At 32.9% G+C, this 20265-nt stretch overlaps 1 protein-coding gene across 5 annotated transcripts in view; it reads left to right on the top strand.

The window, feature by feature from the left end:
• The window catches only part of LOC133180935 (complexin-like), a 40845-nt gene that overhangs the window by 2453 nt on the left and 18127 nt on the right, over positions 1-20265 (top strand). For 3 of the 5 annotated variants that reach the window (XM_061315401.1, XM_061315399.1, XM_061315398.1), the window contains exon 3: positions 16902-17033. In XM_061315401.1, coding sequence (XP_061171385.1) covers positions 16979-17033 — 55 coding nt within the window. In that variant the 5' untranslated portion in view covers positions 16902-16978. Of the gene's footprint in view, positions 1-8633; positions 8932-16901; positions 17034-20265 lie in introns of those variants that run through there. The other 2 variants (XM_061315400.1, XM_061315402.1) reach the window with 2 other exon arrangements.

The following is a 20265-nucleotide window of genomic DNA, read 5'->3' as shown; positions in this document are numbered from 1 at the left end:
TTACTGATACATAACAAGTGTTAAGGTGAGCTTTGTGGTCTTTGATTACGTTTGTTTGATTTCTTCTCAAGAATCAGTCAGCCAAAATCAACAAAGTTTGCCACATAGTATAAAGGATTCAATACTAATTCTGCTTTAGCTTTCAAAAATTCATCATCTTTTTTAACATACATATACAGTCAAACCTCATTATCTCGAACTCAATGGGACAGAGAAAAAAGTTCAAGATATCCGAGGATTTGAGATATTGAGGGTAAAATACTCAAAGAATAAGTGTTTGGGACTTCAAAATCACTTCGACATATCCATGGTATTTGAGATATCAGTGTTCAAGATACCGAAGTTCAACTGTATTTGTATACATATAAGAAGGATAGTATTGTGAATACAGTGAAACCTGTCCAATCCAACATGCATTGGGAGATAAATTTTGTGTTGGAATAGACAGGGTGTCAGATTGCTCAGTGTAAAGAACAAAGAAAACAGTAAAATGGGAATTTAAATAAACATCAGAATTCACAGTGAAACAGATTGCACGTGTCAGTTTAGACAGTTTTCACTGTATTTGTGTTTATCAGGCTTCGCCATGATACCATAAAAAGAAGCCAGTCTTGAGCCATGTGATGTCTCCATCCTAAGTTCACAAAAAAGTTTTTATAGCAAATTTTTGGTGGAATATTGATCCGTAGTTCTTCATTGGCTTCTTTTCAAATTAAACGGAATTTAATTCTGTCCATGTTAGGGAACTCCTCAACAGCAGTGCTCTACTAATGGGAGGCTTGGTTCTGCGTAATTGAATAGAAATCCTCACTGCGTTTCATTTGGGCAGCTACTGCACAATCAATACTGAATGGAGTTTGATGTTAAAAAATGTTTTGAAAAAATATCAGCAAAATAGACTTTCAGCTATAAGAGCAAAAAAGTAATCTGTTATCATTATTCACAGAGTATTGCTCTTCTCCTTGGAGAGCAATTAGCTTTCCGAAGTTTGACTTCCGTGTTTGAGATTTTGTAATTTGTAGAGGCATTTTTGACAGATATTTATTGTCTGAAGTTTAAGCTAACTTTCCATACTGGTGTTAAATTTACACACTTCATGAAGACCTTCATTTCTTCTGCCATGTCAAATTACACTTTTATTGTCAAATAAAAATTCTCATTCTAGGATATTAGTCTCTCAAGGAATCTGTCACATTGTATAAGCTTCATTATTTTGTATAAAATTGCAAACAAACACACATTTATTGTAAACATAAAAATGTAATTATGTTCCCCAAACGAAGTTTGGGAACATATTGTTTTTACTCTGTTTCTTATTATTATTATTATTATTATTATTATTTTTCTTTTTTTCTACTTTCTTCTCCGGTACTTTTTTGTCCGCGAGTGTTCTCATAGAACCACTCATCCGATTGACATGAAACCTTTTTAGGGTTAATAGGCATGTTGTGTAGGTGTTCGGAACGAAGGTCATTTTGCGCGCACATGCATGCACGTGCGCGCGCGTGCAATGAGTGAAATGACTGATATACTTGATGAAGCCGTAACTTTGATATTTCTTGATCAATTGCTTTGAAACTCAAAATATAAAGATACATTAGTAGTCTAGACAAGATAACATGGTCAAATTAGCGTGAACTCACGCGCATGCACGTGCGCTCTTCTCTGATTGGCTGATACAAAAATCTCAATAATTTCCTTGTTTTTTGACAAAATACTTTGAAATTTAGAATATAAGTATATATTATAAGGTGCTACAACATGTTATATAGGAAATTTCTTGAAAACACGCGCATGCAGGTGTGCTGCAATCTGATTGGTTGAAACTTTAAATGTCTATAACTCCCTTGGTTTTCAACAAAACAGGATGAAATTTATGACATGGATAGGCACATAGAGCTCCTACATTATAATACTATCAAAACTGAATGCAAGGACCTGCATGTGCGTATGCTGAATTCTGATTGGCTAATACTTAAAGGGTTACATCTCTCTTATTTTTCAATGAAATTCTTTAATATTTAACACAACTGTATGTATTGTGAGACACTATAAAAAAATTAAAGTGAAAAATGTAGAAAACATGTGCAAGCACATGCGCTGAAATTTGATTGGCTAATACCCATATGGCTATATCGGAGTAGTTTTCCAATGAAATACCCTTAAAAATAAAGTGTCCATCTATATTACAAAAGTATTGTCTAATTTATTGAAGCTTGTAGAAAATGGGGCATCATAAGGGATTTGGGGAGCCGTTTGGGGAACATCTGTAACGGTTCCCGTTACAATTAGCACTAGTTATTATTATTATTATTTTTTTCTACTTTCTTCTCCGGTACTTTTTTGTCCGGGAGTGTTCTCATAGAACCACTCATCTGATTGACATGAAACCTTTTTAGGGTTAATAGGCATGTTGTGTAGGTGTGTGGAACGAAGGTCATTTTGCGCGCACATGCATGCACGTGCGCGCGCGTGCAATGAGTGAAATGACTGATATACTTGATGAAGCCGTAACTTTTATATTTCTTGATCAATTGCTTTGAAACTCAAAATATAAAGATATATTAGTAGTCTAGACAAGACAACATGGTCAAATTAGCGTGAACTCACGCGCATGCATGTGCGCTCTTCTCTGATTGGCTGATACAAAAATCTCAATAATTTCCTTGTTTTTTGACAAAATACTTTGAAATTTAGAATATAAGTATATATTATAAGGTGCTACAACATGTTATATAGGAAATTTCTTGAAAACACGCGCATGCAGGTGTGCTGCAAACTGATTGGTTGAAACTTTAAATGTCTTTAACTCCCTTGGTTTTTAACAAAACAGGATGAAATTTAAGACATGGATAGGGACATAGAGCTCCTACATTATGATACTATCAAAATTGAATGCAAGGCCATGCATGTGCGTATGCTGAATTTTGATTGGCTAATACTTAAAGGGTTACATCTCTCTTATTTTTCAATGAAATTCTTTAATATTTAAAACAAATGTATGTATTGTGCGACACTATAAGATAATTAATGTAAAAAATGTAGCTATTAGATTGGCTCATACCCATATGGCTATATCGGAGTAGTTTTCCAATGAAATACCCTTAAAAATAAAATGTCCATCTATATTACAAAAGTATTGTCTAATTTATTGAAGCTTGTAGGGAATGGGGCATCACAAGGGATTGGGGAGCCGTTTGGGGAACATCTGTAACGGTTCCCGTTACAATTAGCACTAGTTGAATTTGTGACATATTTTCTCTCTTTTATTTTTTTGGGGGGTATTACATTCCCCCAAGAAACTGAGTGTGATCCTATTTTATAGATAATTAAAAAATGAGTTTCTTGGGAATTACTTTCTGTCAGTTCATATACAAATTGTCACAGATATATCCACACATATGGGAAAACAATGTCATGTTAATCTGATATTAGAAAAAAAACTACTTGATAAATAATTTACACAATCAAATGGTCTCCAGGCAAATATACGTGGTTGCCATGGTAAAGGAGGACAATATTTTTCTGAAAAGACAGGAAGGTAAACACACAGAGAAAGCTTTAATGGACATTATGATGAAATTTGTAAGACTGGAATTCTTTGGGTAAACCTATAATGTAATAAGAGACTCTGCAGTGTGTGTTTGATAAAGCTAGAAGGACTGTGAATGATGGATTTTTTATTGCTTCTTGACTCCCAGTAAAATCAATAGACTAATTAGTACAGAAGGAAAATTTGATCAATGTTATTGTGATCGGGAGGAACTGCAGATCTTATGGCTATATATAGCATTACTACAGGTGGGTTTAACACCATATGGATGACTAATTAATTGTACATGTACTTTTACATTGCTATAATATAGAATTATACAGAAAGAATTGCTCTGTTACTGGAGTTGACAACATGATGCAGACACATCTTAGTGTAAGCAAGAATGGACTGTATCAATATCATAATACATGTAGCTTAATGTTAACAATAGACTACATTGATTTTAGGTATGTCTTATAATGGCCATACATTGTCTTGTCATATCTTTAATAGCATCACAGCTTGTCTTCTCCCAAGAATTGTTTCTGAATTCAGTTGTTTGTTTACTGTTTTGCCATATTCTGTGAATGGTCATACATTCATCATAACAAAGAATGTGGTCTTGACTTGGATGTTATAAATTGATATTTTTTTTTTTTTCAATGAGCTCTGTGAGTTTCACACAGCAGTCAGTGAAGTTTGATTTTCTTTGGTTGCATTTCATTTGTAATTCTATTGTAAAACAATTCATCTTCAAGGCACAATTACATATAGTTTTTGGAATGGTTGAACTTATACACACCTCCTTTTTAGGTCACCTGAGTCACTCAGGTGACCTATTGCTATCCGTTTTTGTCCGTCGTTGTGCATTAACATTTAAATATTTTCAGCTTCTTCTCTGAAACTGCTCAACCAATTTCAACCAATTTTGGCATATAGCATCTATGGGTGAAGGGGGACAAAAATTTTGAATTTCATGGTCCCTGCCCCCCTGGAGCCTGAGGGGTGGGGCTAAAACCATCAAAATTAATGCAATCTTTAAAAATCTTCTTCTTTACTCCTGGACATCAAGCAGTCAAACTGCTGGCATGATTGTAATAAGCATTGAGCCCTCTACCAAAATTATGAAATTCATGGCCCCAGGGTCAGGGGTTCTGGTGCTAGGGTGGGGCTATATAGATCATATAGTGAAAGTGCATTATTTCTTTGAAAATCTTCTTCTCTGCTCCTTGGTATTAGATAAACTAACTAAGTACATAGTTATGTAGAGCAAGAGTGCCTCTTCCAAAATTGTGAATTTCATGGCCCCTGGGTCAGGGGTTCTGGTGTTAGGGCAGGGCTCTATTGATTTTATAGTGAAAATGCATTAATTCTTTGAAAATCTTCTTCTCTGATCCTGGGTATTAAATAAACTAACTAAGTACATAGTTATGATAAGCAAGAGTGCCTCTTCGAAAGTTGAGAATTTCATGGCCCCTGGGTCAGGGGTTCTAGTGTTAGGTTGGGGCTCTATTGATTATATAGTGAAAATGAATTAAATCTTTGAAAATCTTCTCCTCTGCTCCTGGGTATGAAATAAAGTAACTAAGTACATAGTTATAATGAGCATGGCTGCCTCTTCCAAAATTGTGAATTTCATGGCCCTTGGGTCAGGGGTTCTGGTGAAGGGGGGGGGGGACTTTATTGATTATATAGTGAAAATTCATAATTTCTTTCAAAATATTTTTTTCTACTCCTGGTTATAAAGCAAAGAAACAAGTGTATAGTTATGATGAGCAAGGATGCTTTTACAAAATTTTTAAAACTTGTGGTCCCAGGGGTTCTGTTGTTTCTCTGAAGAGGGGGGTGGGCTCTATTTGATAATATAGTGAAAATGTGTGAATTCTTTGAAAATCTTCAACTAATTGCATAGTTATGATGATGAGAGTACCTATTCCAAATTTGTAAATTTTCAACATCTGGACCATTTAGTCAAGTGTTCTGGTCCTGGCCAGGGCTCTATTAATTTGTATTCTATTGAGTGAAGTTATTCCCCTTTGCCATTCACTTTTGATAATTAATCACTGTAGATAATGTATTTGAAAGGTTAATAGGATAAGAGAATTATGCAAGAACATTTATTGTATAATGTAAAAGTACTTTCATAGTTTTAATAATCAGGTAGAATTGGAAATAATAGATGAATAAAAATGAAACAAAAATAACTTATCTTCTTAAATGTTCTTCAAAGGCCAAGTGAGGCCAATGTGAGAGGTAATAATATAGACATTTTGTTAAAAGTCTGCATGGTAATAGTGATAAATGGGGGACAGATAGAAAGATACTAGACCAATTAATCGTACTAATTTTCTTGCTATTGGGCAACAATTAAAGCTTCATTTATCAGTTTATGGATCCTCTATATTGTTGTACTCAGGTGACCGTTATGGCCCTTGGGCCTCTTGTTAGAGTATATTTCTCATCATGTACTTTACATACTTTAGGCTGTCCAAAGTTAATTCTACGTTTAAAATCACCTATAAAATTCAAAACCTACGAGGGAGTAAACGATTTTCAGTTTTTCAAATGAAGTTTTGTCTGGACGTTTTCTCAGAAATGATCAAATATAAAGTCATTTTTAATGAATGCAAATGTTCATAATAAAGTTTTAAAAAGTGCTTCATGTCTGACCATTTCCATCGCAAGCATAATTTGTCCAAACCGTAAGTGGTCTAAAATTGAGTATTTTTCAACGAAAGTTTCAGGGATGATTCCTACATGCTCAATGTGGAAATTAAAGTCGTTTTGAGCACTTCTGGTCACACTGAAAGTGAATGAAAAAGAACCGGAAGTTGTTAAGAATTGATTGACCTCACTCTTTTGTGTGCTTCTAAACAAATTTTTTTAAATTCATGTGCCTCTTTAACTCATCTGTAGTTCTTCCTTCTTTTATCAATCTAACTAACCCAACAAAGATCTTAAGGGAAATTGGACGAAAGACCTACTCGTTGCTTGCAATGAGATCTCAATGACTAGTTATTATTATTTTTCACTGTGTCTTAAGATGTTCAACTAATATGTTCCCATTATTTTCAAAATTTTGTCTACTGGTATCTTTTAAAAATAATATAACAAATGTAGCCCTTTCTTTCGGTCAATCCGTAGATATACTAGTATCAACTTCTGTTAAGTCAATATATATTTATGGATTGACCTCATAAAAGGGCTATATTTGTATAATATTTGTATTGTATAATATTGGCATGTTTTCAGATTTATTAGTCTTATTTATAAAAACTTATTGATATATGAGAATAGATGTATATCTTATGCACAGAATGAACTGTATAAAATTGTTAATTTATACATAACAGACAGATGTTGCTTCATTTGCATCACAAGAAAGATTTAATGTATGATTTCATTAATTGCCTTCAAGTCTATATTTGACTCTTTTGTTTTCTTCAACTGCATAGTAATGATCTTGGATTTAAAAGAAGCCTCCTTATTTATAAAATAACATTTGATATTTATTTTCCAATATTGATCACCTTCAGATACTAGTATACATGTATATAATATTGGTTTGGGTCTGTATGTTCAACTGCCCGGAGTAATGTGAACGTAAGTTTGCAATTCAAACTTGAATACATTTATTGACTGGGATTGAGGGCAAAATGCTTTTTGTCAGACCCCAAACCAAACTGTTTGACTGAGGCCTAACAGCCTCAGGCAGATAGTTTAGTTTGAGAATTTAGCAAAACGCATTTTACCCAAGAACCCATTCAATAAATGTTTTGTTATACCTTTTACTTTTTTGGGCATATCTTTTGAAGGCTTCGATGATGTAAATTTTGTTTAACCGCACTATGCCAGTATGGATTAAACTTGGTCAATTCCAGAACTGTTGAACATCAACTTATGCAAATAAGATATAGTTGATCCCGCCCATAGTGTGACGTAAGCAGTTCAATATCTCATCAATAGGTCCAATATCTCACTCTGTGTCTCACATTTTTTTTTTTGGACTGCTCAAGAAAACATTGTAAATGTTGGACTTTCCAGCTCTCCTGAGCTGAAAGCTCAAGTGAGCTTTTCTCTTCACCCATTGTCCAGCATCCATCTGCCATCCATCTGTAAACTTTTATACATTTTGACTTCTTAAGTTGGAACAAAAAATCCTTGGGTTAAGGGGATTCTTAATTGTTCAAATGAAGGGCCAAACCCTCTCCCATGAGGGGATAATCAAGAAAGGCAAAAATAGGGTGGGGTCATTAAAAAATCCTCAAGAACTGTGAGCAAGGCTTTGATCAGTCATATTTATATGGAAGTATTCTCAGGTAGTGTAGATTCAAATTTGTTCAAATTTTGACCCTGGTGTTAGGGTAGGGCAACAGAATGTGATCAGAGTTTTACATAGGAATGAACAGCAGGGCCATAGTGACTCAGGTGAGTGTTGTGGCCCATGGGCCTCTTGTTTAGCTCTTGTTTAGCTCACCTAAGTTGAAGGCTCAGTTGAGCTTTTTGATCAAATTTGTCCATTGTCATTGTTATCGTCGATGTAAATTTTTTTTGATTTCTTCTTCTCCAGAACCACTGGGCCAATTTCAACCAAACTTGCCACAAAGTATCTTTGGGTAAAGGGAATTTAAATTTGTTCAAATGAAGGGCCATGCCTTCTTCGTAGGGGAGATATTTATGAATAAGTGCATATATAAAACGATATAAATTTTGATGTTCTTAGAGTTTTACATAAAATGCATATAATTCCTAATTTGTACTCTACTGGGAAGTGACAAGGTTTGGCATGTGTTATAGGGTGTTGAATGTTGTGAGAAAATTACAATGAATGTAAATATATAATTTTAAAAGATTTGTATAAATACAAATGTTTACAGGATTGTCATTTAAGTATAAATGTTTACATTACTGTTAATCTTTGGTTCCATTGTTTATTATTCACATCAGGAGAACCTGTCAATAGACTTAAGTACATTTCAAAATCTCAAGAGGAAAATATTATACAGCTGTGTATATTTAGAGTGGCGCATAATACATGTAACAGTCCATCGAGTAGCATCATGATGATAGAGACCTCTTGTCAAGTTAAAACCACTTTCTAAATATTCAATACAAATTTACAAATTGGATTTTGGGATCTGATGCATGAAGCAATATGAAGTAAAACTGTATCCAGTGGCATTGATTGCTTCAGAGGTTCCTATTGTGTGGAGCAGCCTATTCCACTGTCCCAACTAAGCTTCTATCTCAGGGCCTATTGATTGCTGGCCCCCTGAGTGTATTTGCAATATTGTGTATTGATCACACAACTGGGTTTTATATTAGTTACACACTTTCAGCAGTCGGTTCTAATTTGTTTCATGTTTTTGGGAATAACTACTTTAATTTAATCGCAAGTAAGTTTTTTTTTTTCAAAGGGGTTTTTAATTGCTTCTTAGCACTTCTTCTGTTATCAAGATTTTAGTAAGTGTTATGTAATTAAATTTAGATTTGGAATGTGTATTATATAGGGAATGGAAATGATGCACACTGGTGAGAAAAGTATAAACATGTTCTTTTTATAAAATACCGGTACATTTTTTTTAATGGAATTAAGAATCATATAAGTGATTTAATGAAAAAAAGGGGGGGGGATAAGTTTTTATTATATGCAGAATGTGTTTCATACAAGGTACACTGAGATTTTTCCATGCATTTTAGATTTTGAATATTTAATTTTTAATTTCATTTTATGTATTTATTTTGAATATTCTTAAATTCTATTTATAAAGTACTTTACATTTTGTATTTTTAATAGAAAGCAAGTTAAAATGAAACACAGTTATATATAAAAATATCATAGGCAGATAAAACTTTTAAGTCCTAAATCCAGTGTTTGAAATTCTAGGTAAGCCAGCAGGCCCAAAGGTTAAGTTTAAGGATATCTGATCCTCAGCTAGGAATGATAACTCTTAAATCTATTATTTAGTTAAAAAAGCCTCCAAATGAAGCTTGAAATTGAAATATTTTCTTGCAACAATTTTCATTTTATGCATCTCAATATGATTTAAGGTTCTTTGAAGTCTTAGAAATGATATTATAAAAAGTTGGCATGACTGTACCCCACAAAATTACAAAAATAAATTCATTTTTAGAGAAATCAAATTTCCTTCGATGTAGCATTAGATCCTGGTGCTTATTAACATGATATAAAATTAGAAGTGATCTGGGATGTCTTGCAATCAGCTAACAAAAACTTTTTACACTATGTATTTTATAACAATTGAAGTAAATAAAAGAACTAAAATACTGTATAAGTGTGCAAAACATGCAATTTTCTCCAAATGCCTGGATTGATACCTATAATTTTGAATCCAAAAATATATTTGTTGATCAGTTTTCAAGTAGAAAATCCATAGCTGGTGCTTTTATTCGCATTTACTGAAAATATATTTGAGATCTGATAATTTTCCTTATATACATGTAATATGATTAACTTTAGTGATGAACTTTGAAGAAATACCATGGGTAAATACATGTTATTCTGTGACATCCAAGACATTTTTGTGAGAATTTTCAATTACTGAAAAGCTGATTTTCGGAACCTGAGGATCGGATTACCTCAATATAAAACTGGCTGACAAATTTTGAATAAATCTTTAGTAAAATATAATATGCTTTTATTATTGAAAATATAGGACTACATGTTCGACAAGCCTTTTTATAGTGAGTTTCATGCACTGTCTTATCCATCTTTAATTAATAAAATTTTTTCTTTATTTTTTGTTCTTGATATCAAAATTTGGCCTAGATGATATATAAGCTGCTAATTTTCTTCTTTGAATAAATTTTACTGAGGATAAAAATATTTTTTGGTATGCCCTTGGTTTTTGCATAAATTCACCTTGATATCTTTCATTTATTTTGATCCAAATTTGATACTTTTAAGCCTTAAAGCTTAATTCTCCTTATTCTATAAAAGAAGTGAATTTGAAAGAATAATAATCTTAAATGATGCACAAAAAAGCAAGTTTTGAAGGGTTGCTATTTGATCTGATTTTTTTTAAATTAATTATTAATAAAGTTGTAACTTTCATTTGTGACAGTTCTAAATATCATAAAAAAAAACCCAAAGTAAATAATTGATGATGGCTTTCAAACTTGACAGTCATGTTTCGTGATATAGGTTCCCAGCTATTGATTATATTGATTTGATAAAGAGAATGATTCACAAAAATATCTTCACATCTGCCAGAATAATTAAATTCAATATCTATCCTTCTTTACTGGTTCAGATAAGCACATTACCCAATGTTACTGCAATTGCAAGCACTTCTTTTGTTTTGGAAAGTATAAAGATTTCCTTCTTTAAATGTTAACCTAGACAGGAAATGTTGTCTCCCAGACTGTCAAATGGTTGGTCTAGAATGACAAAACCTTGAAAAACAATTTGCAAAGACTCTTCTAAGTGAAAACTCATAAAAGCTCTTGGATTGAAAAAACATGTTGCAGTATCACATTACAGTCACTTTATTCATCTTCTGTTCAGTACAAAAAAGCTAGGACTATTTAGTTAATGTTATGGAATTAGTACAGGTGTACCATTGCTGTGTCAGATTGCATTATTTTTGGTACAGCTATTGTTATACTTCACAGTAAATAAACTGTAGGCCTAATCTGCTTCAGTGTTGAGACTGTAACAATATTAAGCTTATAACACATATCACTATTTGCTTTCTGAATTCTGTTTACTAACTGCATCATCGTGTTGGCAGGAACTTTGTAGGAAGATCAAAGTATAGCTTTTGAAATGACTGTTGACAATGTCTCTGAATGTTTTTATCAGGTAACACATAGAGTGTCACTGTAATAGACAATTATTGTCTCGTATTGATTTTGTCACAATTAGCGAATCGTTTGATTGCCTGTAGTCAGATTTTCTGACAAGTAAGGAGCATGGAAAATGCCATCCAATTTGTCGTGTTCTGTGATGGCTTTCTTTTAAGGCATATCTGTAATTCCTTTATATCAAGCAACCCAGGATAAGTGAAGGATTTCAAATCAATTTAAGAGAGGGCTAAATATTATATATGTAAAGGTTGTGAAATATAGATATTGAAACGGTACTTTTGTATATGGAATGAATTCCTCAAATTTGTAAAATATTTATTTACTTTTGATATTTCAATGTCTGCTATAATCTGTCATATGTTGATAAAGAGAATAAAAGTTAATAAAAAGTAGATATAGGAATAACATGTTATATCAGCTGGCCTTACTCATCATAATCTAATATACTGGTACAGTGCAGGGAACTAATTTTGTGACATTAACCAGCATCAGCATAAGCATTAGTAGCATCAGGATCGAGCTAGCATCAGCATCAGCATTTAAAAAACAGCATTACCAGGATCAGCATCAGCAAGCAAAGGATAAAACTAGCATTGACCTACATAAAATCAGCATTATCCTACTAGCATCAGAAAATCAATGAGTTTTAATTCAGTAAAAAATTAAAAAACAAGGGAAAAAACATTGGTTAAAGTATTCACATTATTGATACATAGTGAGATATTATGATCAAATAATTGTAAAGGAACTTTTATTGCTTTAAACGGCAATGCTGAAATTCATTATCTACTTCCGGTAGCATGATGCTACTTCCGGTAGCATTGACCTAATTATAAAACAGCATCAGGATAAGGATTACTAGCATTAAATCAGCAAGCAAAGGAAGCATTCAAATCAGCAAGCAAAGGAAGCATTCAAATCAGCATAGATGCTGTAACAAAATTAGTTTCCTGCACTGTATATGGGTCATACTGTACTCTGATCACAAAAAGTGTTAACGAGGTTCGCTCCTGAGCTTTTGAGCAGATTTATGTCTTACCCTATATTTCAAAAATTCTGCGTAAAGTTTTAATTCATACAATAATTTTGGATTCTACAATGCCAATTAAACTATATTCAGTTAAAACTCCATGACTTAATTCCATACCAAAAGCATTAAGTGAGGAACTATATTTTGTGGCAGAAGGTTTTTTAGAAGAAAATGGTCATTTTTTGTCTTTCGAAGTATTTAAAGTATGTTAAGTTTGAATTCCTATTTCTCCATGCAGTCTGCACACAGAGTTATTTTGTGAAGTGAACTGTTTTATACTAGTCCTAAATTATATATCAAATAAACTGTCATGAATTTTATCATCATATTTAATAAATATAGCAAATATATTTTGAAAGTCAAGAAAAAAATATCCCTATTTTAAGCTTAAAATTAGCACTATTTTAGTAATATCTAAAAATTAACATCACAGACCCCCACTTCTTATTTTCTTTTCTGAATATATAAGATACTTTTAACCATTCTTCTTAAATTCAGTAAAATGTCATTACTTTCAAATGATATTTTTGCTTGTTAAATTTTTAATGCCAGAAAAATGAAATTTTTTGATTGCAAAAAGGTCAAATAATTGAACATGCGGAGTTATTTGAAAATTTTTTCGTTGTCACAAATTTTTAGGTGTCTATTCAAGATGACATAAGTCTGTGTTTGTTCTCATAATTTACTTGAATAAAAAATATTGGAGGAAAAACTTCAAAAATTGATTTATGTGTAAGACGTATTTACAGTGCAAAAAGGTCAAACTAAATGCTCTGTAGCGCTAAAAGAAGCGCATTGACCCCCATTTTTTGTTTTGATTTTTAATTAAGCTGTGTGTATAAATTCAGAAAATATACTTGATAAAAAATTCTCATTACTTTTGATGGCAGGATCCAACCTCCTTAAGTCTAATGGACAATAATTAGTAAAATTCTGCACAACACACTAATGATTCTTTTCAGAATCCCCATCTATTACTAGTATTGCATAAAAGGCCTTGCCATAAAGGGAATTTCTTCTCAGTTCCAGTGCAGGTAAACAAGTGCCAGAACACAAGCAAATTGCATTATCGGGTAATTAGGCAATCTCCACAAAAAAAACCTCAGTCTGATGTGTGCAGTGCATTCACCTATTTTCTTAACAAGCAAAAAAATGACATAGTTTGATTAGCATTATTGATCAGAGAGGACCAAAACGATAATTATATAGCAGACAAAATGAAAACTCTGGTGCTGCTGATAAGCCACTGCAGCAGGAATAAGTCATGAATATGCATTCTTGTACACAGACCATTACCCTGAGTAAGAATATACATAGAAAGATTATTATACCAACTCAATAAAAGCCTACAGTTGAAATAGAAGTTTTACTAATTAGTGGTTCTGGTCATTATTTCCCTTCAAAGTTATTTTAGTGCAAGACATACAAAGACTGTAAATTCAATTAATTGATGAAATGATATAATCCTACGGTTGTTACATTTATAGATTTTGCTATTCAGAGTCTAGAGCATTGTAGATGTTGCAATGCCAGAATCAATGAAAACGATGCAAGATTTGGTCATTGTATTGGAAGGGTTTGTTTATAAGATTTAGATCGAGGAGGATACTTTTGAAATTCAGCATCAACAAATTCTGTTTATAAATAGTTTTTAGCTCACCTGAGCCAAAGGCTCGTGAGCTTTCAATCTGATCAAAATTTGTCCATTGTCTGTCGTTGTTCACAGTTATAAACAACGACCCCATTTTTCGTTTTTTTTAATCATATGCTTCATGTTTCTTTTCTATCCATTGTAACATTATGCACGACTTATTTAAATTTGAAGTGGAACGCTTCTGTTTATGAAGATTGATATGATCATTCAATATCATATATAGAGCACATGGCACGTTTTCATTCACAAATAACAACAGTACTTTTTGGTTTCTTGGGCTCATTGACCCGTCGATGCCACATTGTGCCCGACACAATCACTTAGACACTTAATTTTATGTATAAGTACTTCTTACGAGTAATTATAAAGCACTTTACTGATTACGAAATTTTTCAAGAGAAAAATATAAAACATTCGGATAAAATTGAAAAACAAATATATACTATCGTAAATTTTCTAATCGCCATGTGGACAACTTGAACGTAATTTTAAGTCGCCCACATGGAACATTAGTCACAAATTGTGAGTGGGCAACTGTTAACTTCAAACCCTGAACGTAGATTCAATTTTGTTCAAATCATGACTCCTGGGGGGAAGAATGGGGCCACAATGGACAGTCAGAGATTTACATAGGAATACATACTAGTTAAAATCTTGAAAAAAAATTTCTCAAGAACAGCAACCCAGTGGTGAGTCATATTTTTACTGAAACATCCTCAAACAGTGTATTCAAGTTAAAAAATGTTCAAATCATGACCCCTGCAGGTAGGGTTGGACCACAATGGGCAATCAAAGATTTACAAAGGAATACATAGTTAAAAATTTTTAAAAATCTTTTTCTCAAGAACAGCAAACTGATGATGAGTCATATCTATATGGAAACATCCTCAGGTAGCTTGTATTTTTTTTTTCAAATTGGGTAAGGTTACTTGGCCACATTTGGCAATCAAAGTTCAACTTGGGAATATATATGGAAAAAAATTTAAATTCTTATCAAGAACAGCAAAGGCATGAAAAGTCATATCGATATCCTCGGGTAGAAAGTGTAGATTCAAGTTTGTTCAAATAAATCATGACCCGCAGGGTCAGGACTGGGCCAAGTACAATGAACTTGGAGATCAAAGTTTTGCATCTGAATATATAAGAAAAAAAAAATTTTCTCAAGAGCAGCAAAGCTATGATTAGTCATATTAATGTGAAAGCACCTTCAGGTAATGTAGATTCAAGTTTGTTCAAAATCATGACCCCCTGGAGAAGGGTTGGGCTACGTACAATATGTGATCTAAGTTTTACATAAAAATATATAGGGAAAATAATCTGCTAATGAGGAATAGAAGGGCCAGAGTTACTTCCAATGTGAGTAGTTCTTAATACACATCCACACTGCCACCAAGAGGCCTGTAGTCTTCCACTAAATTCTTATAATGCCCACAAATTCCAATATAAAATATGTGTTTGCCTTACTGGTACTCAATAGAAGGCTGCTTTACAATCATACAATGTACCTTGAAATCTTAAATCAAGAATAAATAAAATACACATAATAAGTCAAACTGCAGTTTGTTTTTCTGGAAAAAAAAAATCAAATGAAAGTACAGTCAGTTTGATTAAAATGTCATGTACAAAACATTCCTGGCATGATTGAGTGGTTGTTGGACTCTAGAATTCAGAAACATTTGATATTTCCCAAGAGAACTCTGACCCTACTGTTATAACAAAATGCAACTTAAAAATCAATCTTTCAAGTTGGTACAAATTCTGGCTTCAAAAATCAGGCTACAATTTTGGATCGCTAGAGACAGTTTAAAGTTTGAAAAGATGACATAATCAATTTTACATTACAATCAATTGATGGTTTAGCTGTGAGTCCCTCCATTACTGAGAGACTCAGGGCTACTGGAAAGATCAATAGAAAACATGCTCTGTCCAAACCAGTTGTTCAAATTAATTATATGTAATGTTGCAATCAATACATAATGGACACCAAGAAGCCACATTTAGGAAATGTGTGACACTTTCTATCTAATTAATAGGAGTGTGAAGTCTATTCAAGTTAGCAAAAAGAAGCTAGTGTACCATATACATGTAGTCATTCACTAGAGAGAATTATTATAACAAATGTAGAATTCAAACTTAAATGGTTCATATAATATATCTTTTCAGTTGATATACATGTATGTAGATTTACCAGACTTAAAGTACTGTAGATTCCTAAATATGTACATGAGGAACTTATTATCACATATGAAAAACAGTATTATACCGGTACTCTGAAGAAATTAAAAAAAACCTTTTATTTTAATATTGCTGAACTAAATGTAAAAAATCTAACTCAACAGTCTAATTGCGAATTCCTGTTCTAATAATATGACATGTACGAGGCATTTCGCCATATTAAGTACTTGACATGTAAAATAAGGAATCTACAGTACATAACTGTTATTCTTTAAAATCTCATCATAATTTGCATTCAGATATTCTAAGCCTTTTTTTGCCAAGTTAAAGAGTTAAAAGTGAAATGGATATTTATTAACTAGACAGTTGTCTTTCATCTATAAAGGTACCAAAAAAACTCAAGCATCAATGGTTCAATGACCATACTTGTTTGGACTGAGGAGTCACTAACAATGCTAATAAATATACAATGATAAAAGATAATGACATTTTATATATATTTATATTTAACATCGTGTGCACGACAGTTGTTTGTCCTCTCTAGTCATTTGCATTTAATCAATCAAGCCCTCATTGATTTCAGTTTGTATTTGTTCCTTGCAAGACAAATGTTGTCTGTAGGAATGAGGCAAGGAAAAAGGTTGTCTTGTGTAAACATGTTTATTTTCTTTCATCAGATTACTTGCTGCTGATGTGAGAAGAATTAGAAAGCAGTAGCCATTGTTGCCATAGAGAAGGGCATAGTAACAAAAAAATGGCAGCATTCATTGCTAAGCAGATGGTTGGCAACCAATTAAAGTCAGTCAAAGGTATGAATTTTCTTTCTAAAGCATGCAGCAATTGTTAATTTAGTGTAAGTTCAAATTGAAAATGTTAACATGTGACATTATGTTTTATGTATGAAAGAGGATTTTCTCCCCTTTGGTTGGCCAAATTCCCCCGATGTTGAAAAAAAGATATCAAGATAACCTCATGTATGTTGACAGATAAAAACACTTTTCTCGAAAATGTTAGTATGCAATTGTAATGTTATTACTTATTCCTAGTTTCTCTTTTAAATACAGGATATTAAAATTATGCAGTCATAACAATGTGACATTACAAGCAGTGCTATCCAACTTTCATGTTACTTTTCATCATTGTGTTTTTGTGAGAATTTGACCCTTATATTAAAACAATTATCAATCTTTTTGTATTTTTAGCTCACCTGAGCCAAAGGCTCAAGTGAGCTTTTCTGATTGAAATTGTCCAATTGTCTGTCATCGTAAACTTTTCACATTTTCATCTTCTTCTCAAGAACCACCAAACCAATTTTAACCAAACTTGCCACAAAGCATCCTTATGTGAAGGGGATTTAAATTTATACAAATGAAGGGCCACGCCTCTTTCAAGGGGAGATAATTTAGAAATAGTGAACATTTGGTGGCATCTTTTAAAAATCTTCTTCTCAAGAACCACTTAAGGCCAAAAAATTTCAAACTTATAGGAAACCTTCTTTACATAGTGTAGATTCAAGATTGTTTTAATGATGACCCCTGGGTGTAGGGTGGGGCCACAATGGACATGATCAAAGTTTTACATAGGAATATATAGGAAAAATCTTTGAAAATCTTCTTCTCCAGAACAGCAAAGCCATGATTGGTCGTATTTATATGGAAACATCCTCAGGTAGTGTAGATTAAGATTTTTTCAAATCATGACCCCCCAGGGATAGGATGGGGCCACAATGGACAATTCAAAGTTTTACATATTAGGAATATATAGGAAAATCTTTAAAAATCTTCTCAAGAACAACAAAGCCATGATTAGTCATATTAATATGGAAGCATCTTCAGGTAGTTAAGATTTAAGTTTGTTCAAATGATATCCCCTGGGGGTAAAGGTGAGGCCACAATGGGGGATCAAAGTTTTAAAAATAATTTCTGTTTTCCGTTGATTTCTATAGCGCAAAACACAAGTTTTACCAAAATTATAGAGTTATCTCTCTTTGTTTTCCCAAATAAGATATGTTTTATTAAAATTCACATAAATATCTACACAAATATAAAAAATCATTCAAATATGATAACTTTCTCTTGAGTGAAATAATTCCAAATCCAACTACAAAATATTGAATTTTCTGTTTTTTATTACTTTTTCTTTGATTTTCCCTTTGCTTCTGTCTCTTCATAACAAAGTGTCATAGGCTATGATCTCATAGTTTAGCAGTTTAGACGTCATAACTTTACAATTGTGAGATTTAAGACATAGTAAACACTGGATTTCAACAACACATTTGGAGAAACTTTGGCAGTTTTGGTCTCTGTCAGGATTGTTTATTTTCTCTGTTTATAACAGGCCAGGGAGTGCTTTTGTTAAATGTATGAATTGTTAACAATGCATGAGCATTGGAGTAGCTCATTATAATGGTAATGAACTGTTAATGCTGAATAAAATAAATATCGCATTAGGCCACAGTTTTTTAGCTATCCTCAACGAAGTTGGGGGAGCTTATGTAATACCCTCGGCATTGGCATCCCAGGTTAAAGTTTTTGGAGCAGATTTCTTTTTAAGTATTTCTATGCCCTATATTAATCAGAGGTGCATGGACAATGCTTCTAGTATGTTTCATTGTACCAGTCAAGGTTTCAGATGCTGCAATTTCAGCTGAAGAATGACCAGGTTAATGTTTTTGGAGCAGGTCAAAGTTCTTGGAGCAGGTTAAATAAAGTTTTTGGAGCCAGGTCTCATTTCCAGGTAACTATAAGCCCTATATTGACCAAACTTGCATGGATGATACATCTAAGGATGCACACTACTGGACTTGCTTTGGATGCTGGATCTGACCTACATTTATTTTGTTTGGAATTTAATTACAAAATTTCATAAATTCATCTCACTTTTTTATTGGGGGGGGGGGGTGAGGGGGTCTTAAAGTGTTTTAAAATTGAGGTACTAGTTGTGGGTGTACATACAAGACTCCCAGATTTTCAAAACCTCTCCCTGCTGACAAAGCTGGTATGGCATCATGAAAAAAGAGTTGTCTGAATGAAATAAATACTTATAAAATAATTTAGGATCGTTTTTGCTTCCTGACATTGTTGCATGTACCTGCATTGCTGTCATCAAAAACGAAAGCTTCATTTTATTTTTATTTCTCCTGACCGACCCTAATTTTTAGGGAAAAAAAATCTGTAAACCAAGAAATTAAAAAACTGAAGCCTTAGTATGCAAGGATACTTTGAGAAAGATTTCTTTTTGTGGGTTTTGTCTTAATTACCCCTGTAAGTAACTTTCAATATTTACAGTAGCTGACAATGCTGAATACTAGTAGACAGATAGAAAGTATGGCACCATCTATTGCTAGAATGTTTTTTTTAAGGAAGACAATGTAAGCTGCAAATGTGAGCAATTCTCTATAAAACTGGACCCATAGGGTCATGAAACCATTTAGACTAGCATGCAAGTAAGAATTTTCATATTGTGTTAAAGTGATGAAGGAATCAAAGTTATCAAACAGACAAAATAAAACATAATTTAGGATTGTATTTCAAATTTTGCATATGTTTAGTTCATAATTATACCAAATATCAACTGAAACTTTGACTTATGAGTGTTTGTTTCATGATTCTGGGGCCTAGGCTATCACGAGTTTTATCAAATGTAAATTAACAATATTTATTTCAGGTTCTTTTCATTTATTTCATGATGAGCCTTAAATAAATGTATTTTATATAATGTTCATTAAGCTGCAGTGGTAGATAGGCCAACTTTATAATCAAGGAATTTATTACAATCAACTTCATTAACCATTACATAAGGTTGTGGTAAATGACACCCCCATGTGGTACTTCAATTTACCACCAGCTCAGTAGCCAGTCATGTTGTGCCACTACTCAGTAGCCAATCAGATTGTTCAACCACCCATTAGCCAATCATTGTGCCACCACTCAGTAGCAAATCAGATTGTGCCTCTGGCTCATTAGCCAATCAGATTAAGCCTCCGGCTCAGTAGCCAAACATATTGTGCCACCACTCAGTAGCCAATCAGATTGTGCCACT

This window comes from Saccostrea echinata, unplaced genomic scaffold (assembly GCF_033153115.1).
Source record: "Saccostrea echinata isolate AGI-Se365-2 ecotype Australia unplaced genomic scaffold, CSIRO_AGI_Sech_v1 ptg000008l, whole genome shotgun sequence".
Taxonomy (NCBI): domain Eukaryota; kingdom Metazoa; phylum Mollusca; class Bivalvia; order Ostreida; family Ostreidae; genus Saccostrea; species Saccostrea echinata.
This window is presented reverse-complemented; position numbering and strand designations above follow the sequence as displayed.